This window comes from Morone saxatilis, unplaced genomic scaffold (assembly GCF_004916995.1).
Source record: "Morone saxatilis isolate NCDOM2014 unplaced genomic scaffold, NCSU_SB_2.0 Contig7, whole genome shotgun sequence".
NCBI lineage: Eukaryota > Metazoa > Chordata > Actinopteri > Moronidae > Morone > Morone saxatilis.
In genome coordinates, this window is record NW_023340246.1 from 15,489,108 (window position 1) to 15,495,522 (window position 6,415).

The following is a 6,415-nucleotide window of genomic DNA, read 5'->3' on the forward strand; positions in this document are numbered from 1 at the left end:
TTGTTGTTTTTGTTAATCATTGTGGGTTTCATTTATGTACTTATTTATCTGTGTTTGTAACCTTTTTGGTATTCATAATATATTTTAAGTTAATATGTGTCTGTTTGTGTAGGTTTTAATTTGTACAGGATATTAAACAAATATTAACACTTAGTTGACACTATACCTAGCCCAATAAAAAACAAATATATGACTTAAAAACATTTATTATATATATATATATATTATAATCAATAATATAAATCATATTATAATTAACAGTAAACCTTGACATACATCTCAATGTATTTTTGCCTCCATATATTGCAAAGAAAGTAATATAAAAAAAAAATATAATGTTATATTTCATGTTATTTAATGTTATAATTCATATTTTCCTTAAACACAAAATATAATATAAATTCAGAGTAATAGATTACACCAGCTGCTGAAATACTGCCACAGATTACATTTAAGTAAGATCTAGAGAAAGAAGATAACGGGAAGCTCCTCCATTAATCTGTATTTCTGGAAATAAAACATCCTTTTTCAATTTCCCTAAATAATTTAATTAGCCTGTTTCCTGGCTCGTGGTTGCTACGGTAACCAAAGCGCGGCCCCGTGGACTGTAACTGTGCGTTTTGGCGCCACCCCGCGGACAGTTGAGCGCGTGCCCTCTGCCCGCTCTACTCTCGCGGGTTTTCAGGCGCTTAGCAACCTCACAAACTCGCATCCTCGCTCCGACCAATCAGGAGCCACCGGGCGGAGGGAGCCCGCCAATCACGATCGAGGATTCGGGCACCAATTTAAACCGAGAGCAAACGCTTCCTGTTTTGTGAGCTGCAATACACACGAGTGAGGAAACCCAAAAGCCAAACATTTGGACAATTTAAGCCCCTTTTTTATCGGGAACAAAAGCACAAGAGTATTTCACAGACTAATTCGGAAGAGGCAGGATTACATTTATGTCCAACTACAGCCGAGTTTGTCCTACCGTTTCACTAGTTTAGCTAGAATCTCACGTTAAATCCGGTAACTTAACGTTAGATTCGGTTCACAGTAAGATGCCGTCCCGTGTTGAGGATTACGAGCTGCTGCACACGATAGGCTCTGGTTCCTACGGAAGGTGCCAGAAAATAAGACGGAAATCTGATGGGAAAGTGAGTAAATGTTACACGTTGTGTCCGCAAAAAACCCGCTGCTCACCTGCAGGTTAACCTGAGGCATCGTAGCCTTTTGTTGTTGTTGTTGTTGTTGTTGTTGTTGTTACTCGATAAGAAGTTGTACTATCGTTGGTTTCAGTCGCTTTAAACGCTGAACTATGTTAGGAAGTGTGAATATATATATTTTTTTAAATATATAGATTAAAGGAACTTCAATATTAAACGTGTTAATGTGTTTTTTAGCACAAACTTCAAACAGACCTTTTGAGCTTCCGTCCAATAACAGACAGGTGAGGGGAAATGGTGTCTGACTCAGCGTTAAAGCTAATATTTTAGGGTTAATAAGGTGATTGATAACATTACATCATAAATGACTTGTTTTATTTTTCAGAGTAAACAGTTATCTGAACTAAATAAAAAGGTTTAACCTGTTTGTCAGCAGAACAAGCACAGGTGTAGTTGGTTAAGTTCATTAATTAGTAACATTATAGCCGCACACTGCAGGAATAATGTTAGTATATAAACAGAAAATGAGTCTGGAAGTATTTTTATAATCTTTAACAGATCCAGCTTCTGTAATATGATAATGTGCTGCCTTTCCCCTCTTTTATTTGTTGACTGGATAAAGATTAAAGAGATTTAAAATTAGTGGCTGTGGAGTATTTTCTAAGTAAGACAACCCCCCCTTTTATTTAAAAAGTTAAACTTGTAGTAAAACACACCTTTGCTCAGTTCAGTATGCTCGGGGGGGGTTTTGCAGCTACCACCTTGCTTTGTCTGGCATCAGTAGCTTGTGGTGACTATTGTTGGTGAACTTTAGATATTACAAAACAAACTTTCCTGAGTCCGTTTTATGACTTTATGACTCTACTTGTGCTTCTTTGATACAACATTTAATAGTTCAGTGTAATCCCGTAGTTGCCACTGTTCAGCAATAACAACATAAACGGATGTGTTATAATGAACACTTCTGTCTTGTAGATCCTTGTGTGGAAGGAGCTGGACTACGGCACCATGGCGGAGAGTGAAAAGCAGATGCTGGTGTCGGAGGTGAATCTCCTGAGGGAGCTCAAGCACCCAAACATAGTGCGGTACTACGATCGCATCATAGACCGGACTAACACCACGCTGTACATCGTCATGGAGTACTGCGAGGGTGGGGACCTGTCCAGCCTCATCACCCGATGCATCAAAGAAAGGTGACTGTGTGTTGAAATACACGAGTACTGTAGGTTGAGTCCAGACAATATCTGCAGAGTTAAGAGTGTGTTTTTGTCATGGCAGGCGTTATTTGGAGGAGCAGTTGATCTTGCGAGTCATGGCACAGCTCACGTTGGCCCTGAAGGAGTGCCACAGACGCAGTGACGGCAGGGCCACGGTCCTTCATCGAGACCTGAAACCAGCCAACATCTTCCTCGACATCAGACAGAATGTGAAGCTCGGGGACTTTGGCCTCGCGAGGATCCTGAACCATGACACCAGTTTTGCAAAGACATTTGTTGGGACACCTTACTACATGTCTCCTGTGAGTTGTTTAATTCTGCCGTGTTGAGATGCTGCTGAGGTTTTTCCTCTCAAACTACCCTATTTGCCACGAACTGTCAACATTTTTTCTTTCAGGAACAAATAAACCGGATGTCATACAACGAGAAGTCCGATATCTGGTCGCTGGGATGTTTGCTGTATGAACTCTGTGCATTATCGTAAGTTATCCCACTCCTCTGCCTGAGCTGAATTCCCCAGCAGCCGGTTTGTTGACTGCATATCTGACATTTACCCTGGATTTCTCCGGTTTAGTCCTCCGTTTACTGCTTACAACCAAAAAGACCTGGCAGAGAAGATCAGAGTAGGGAAATACAGAAGAATCCCGTACCGATACTCTGAGGACCTGAACACTTTGCTCAGCAAAATGCTCAACCTGAAGGTTAGAAATGAATTATTGAACAATCCTATCATTTTTTGACGATATCCATTAATTTTGTCTTGAGTTACCGCTGCTCAGGTACTAGTCAGTTTGTGTTTTGATGTAGGTAGAGGACAGTAATCAGTGTTTCTCTGTTTCCAGGACTATCTGAGGCCCTCTGTGGAGTCTATTCTCCAGAGCAGCCTGTTGGCTGACGCCGTCGCTGAGGAGCAGAGGAGGGCACAGGTGCGACTCCGAAGAAAGTCTGCAGAGTCTGACTGTCCCCTTCACAGGCCGTCTGAACCGGCAGCCGCCTCTCCCGCAGAGCTCAGACTCAGGGAACAGGCGCTGCGAGACAGAGAGAAGGCGCTGAAGGAACGTGAAGAGATGCTGGAGCGTAAGACTTTTATTTTTACTCCCCATTCTGACACCCAGACCCACATGTGGTCAGGGTTTAATCGTCTGCTGACCTGTAGCTGGGCTTTGAATTCTGAATACATCGTTTTCTTTTGTGAAAACGTTTTGTATATCATTCTTCAAGTAAAAGTAGTACTGCATTTAAATCTTTCTAAAGTGGGATCTATAAGTGAAGTAATATAAGTGAACACTGACATTCTCTTAAACTATCCTGTTGCGCCAAGTCCTAAATGTTGTTTATGTTGTAAATGTTGTAACAGGTTTGTGACAGAAATGTTCTTCCTCATCTAAAGTTCCTTGTTGACAGTGAATGTATATTGCTATACTTACTGCATCTCAAGTATGTGCAAATAAAACAGTGTTTGTGTCACCTGGCAAATGCTACAAAGTCCGAAAATAAAGATGTTTAGTTTTTTTGTCTCTGTCACAGAAAGAGAGCAGGAGCTTTGTGTTCGTGAGCGACTGTCAAATGAGAAGCTTGTGAGGTAAAACTTCTCTAAGAAGACTAGAAATGAAACAACCCATGCTCCTAAAATGTCATTCTTTGTCTGAATTCAACTGATTGGTGCCAACTGTATCCTGATCTACCGTTTCAGAGCTGAGGGTTTACTGAAGAATTACAACCGTCTACAGCAGCAGAGGGACCTGTCTCCGTTCTATGGCAAAGACATAGGTATGGGAATTGGACAACGCCTCTAGACTTATTGAACGGAGACCAGAACTGAGCAACGTTTTTATGTGTTTGTGCATCTGTTTTGGAATGTGGATGACTAAAATCAAGTTTATTTATTACTTTTTTAAATCATGTAAATACTGTTTTAACACTAATAAAGAATTTAATTACATCTGTTTTTTTTTTTTCTTTTTTTTGTTAAATAAAGACTTTCAGCTCATATTACACGCCCGACAATCTGAAATGCAGCTGTCATGTTGTATTGGAAACTGTTGTAAGTGCTGCCTGATGATCTAAAGTTTAGTCTGATCTTTGTTAATCACTGACTGCTTACTGTCTGGTCACAGATGAGGAGAACCTCTCCCCCGGCAAGAAGAAGGTCCACTTTGCTGGTGAGAGCAAAGAGAACCGGCGGCCTGATGGTCGTCAGAGTGAGTCGCCCCAGGAGCTGATTTTGAGGAGGCTGCAGGTGGCCAATCAGCGCGCTCAAGTACTGAACGAGGTGGAGAAGACCTGTCAGTTCAGGAGCAGGCAGATACTGGGCATCCGCTGATCATACAGATCTCACTGTATGACTTGTGACCGAATGTGAAAGCTGCTGAAGGCTATGAGTCATAATAACTGGATGTAAATAACTTTTATTTATATGATAATTCAGTAGCTGTGATGGTAGTGAAGCTAAATTATTCAATCCAGTGTGCTGTCGTGTGTATGTTACTGTAAGCTTTGTAGTGTCAGAGTTTTATTCAATTATTTAGCTTTTGTGAATGTACTGTATGTTATTTCTAAATATATGTCAGTTTTTATTTTACAAATAGACATAAACTGGCAGATTCTAGGATGATCTGTAACAATACAACATAATGTTGTAAGTACTTGTGAGGTTTAGAGATTGATAATCCTGAACTGTGATGGCAACATTAAAACTATGCAGAAAGAATATTTGTGAATTGTAAGTTATTACTTCTAATTGTAGAAATAAGATCAAATATATTGTATGCACATACATGTACTATGAATACACATTACATAGTCAGATGAAACATACATACTAGTAAAGTTTGGTTCGATGTTTAGCCTAAGAAGTATATAGAAAGTATTTTATGGAAAATCCTCTGTTGTACGTGAATCAAAACAATTACTCAAGAATAATTAGTCTGTAATTACCATCACAATAACATTACAAAGGCACTCTGAAGTGATCAAGACAGATAACTCCCACAAGGGGTCATCGGTTTCCCATTTAAAGAGACTGCGGCTGATTACAGGCAACACACAAAGTCGTTTGTTCTTGATTAATAGTTCACAGGGTACAATTAAGAAGCACAGTTGTATTATGTTGTGCTCCGTTTTTTCAAGTTGTTTTCAATAAAAAGTTTCCAGGTTACAGTTTAGTAAATAAAAAAGACACACACACACACAATGATTAGATTGGTCTCCAACAATGGAACCTGAAAAGCAATTATTGTTTATGAAAGTATCCTGTTGGACAAAGATAAAACTACCTTTGGCTTACCGCCATTAAAAACTATTTATGTTTTTTTTGTTTTAACACATAAAGTAATATATACCACACTGAGACACTTGTTTATTTTATTTTATCAGCTTCTGTCATTACAAATACTCTAAATCCATCCATAAAAGGGTGTTTCTTTATTTACATCGATGTCTGTTTCGATAGATTAGGTTTTCTAGCTCAAGTATCGATACTAACGTTACAATACAGATCGATTTAGGTTGCTATCGCGAGATCACAGTTACCGTTAGCGTGCGTAGCAACCGCTGTTGTCTAGCCTCGTTTGCTCCGCCCACTTACGAGACTTGCGAAAAGCGACCAATCACAGCCCGCCTTGCACCTTCTCCGCCAATGGGAATCCCCCGGGGGGGCGTGTCCTCGCCGTGCCGTGTTCCGTGTGGAAAGTTTACCGGCTCGGGTGCAAAGTTTCAGCCGTCTGCAAACGGGAGCTCGTCGGTAAAACGTCTGCGGAGAAAAACCGACGACGACCGCGGACGCACTCATCCGTTAACGACACCCGTATCGTGGATCCGTTTCACCCGCGGTCGCCCTTCCCGCGGAGCCGAGTGATGCTGCCGTCGCTAGACAACCGCAGTGAACGAAGACGCCGTTAGCATCCGTCGTATTGTCTCCGCTAGCCTCACGTAAAGCGTTACAGCTAACGTTAGCGGGCTGACGTCTCACCGAGCTGCTTAGAAGAAGAAAAAAAAAAACAAGTGAAAAACGGTTTGTTTGTTTGTTTTTTGTCCTTTAAAAACATTAAC

The 6,415-nt window shown here is 40.6% G+C and overlaps 1 protein-coding gene across 1 annotated transcript; it reads left to right on the forward strand.

Moving 5' to 3' along the window:
• Positions 1 to 807: 807 nt before the first annotated feature.
• nek2 (NIMA-related kinase 2) lies at positions 808 to 5,057 on the forward strand. Its single transcript, XM_035678977.1, has 9 exons — positions 808 to 1,139; positions 2,124 to 2,341; positions 2,427 to 2,667; positions 2,763 to 2,845; positions 2,940 to 3,066; positions 3,208 to 3,442; positions 3,893 to 3,947; positions 4,059 to 4,135; positions 4,483 to 5,057. Exons 1-9 carry the CDS (start codon positions 1,044 to 1,046, stop codon positions 4,686 to 4,688), a joined length of 1,338 nt encoding a protein of 445 aa, XP_035534870.1. The 5' UTR covers positions 808 to 1,043; the 3' UTR covers positions 4,689 to 5,057.
• Positions 5,058 to 6,415: the final 1,358 nt, after the last annotated feature.

Excerpts from the sequence above, each read along its gene's own strand:
- nek2 (XM_035678977.1), top strand. The coding sequence starts at position 1,044 with ATGCCGTCCCGTGTTGAGGATTACGAGCTGCTGCACACGATAGGCTCT. Across the intron at positions 1,140-2,123 it reads GACGGAAATCTGATGGGAAA|ATCCTTGTGTGGAAGGAGCT; the intron begins GTGAGTAAATGT and ends TCTGTCTTGTAG. Across the intron at positions 2,342-2,426 it reads ACCCGATGCATCAAAGAAAG|GCGTTATTTGGAGGAGCAGT; the intron begins GTGACTGTGTGT and ends TTGTCATGGCAG.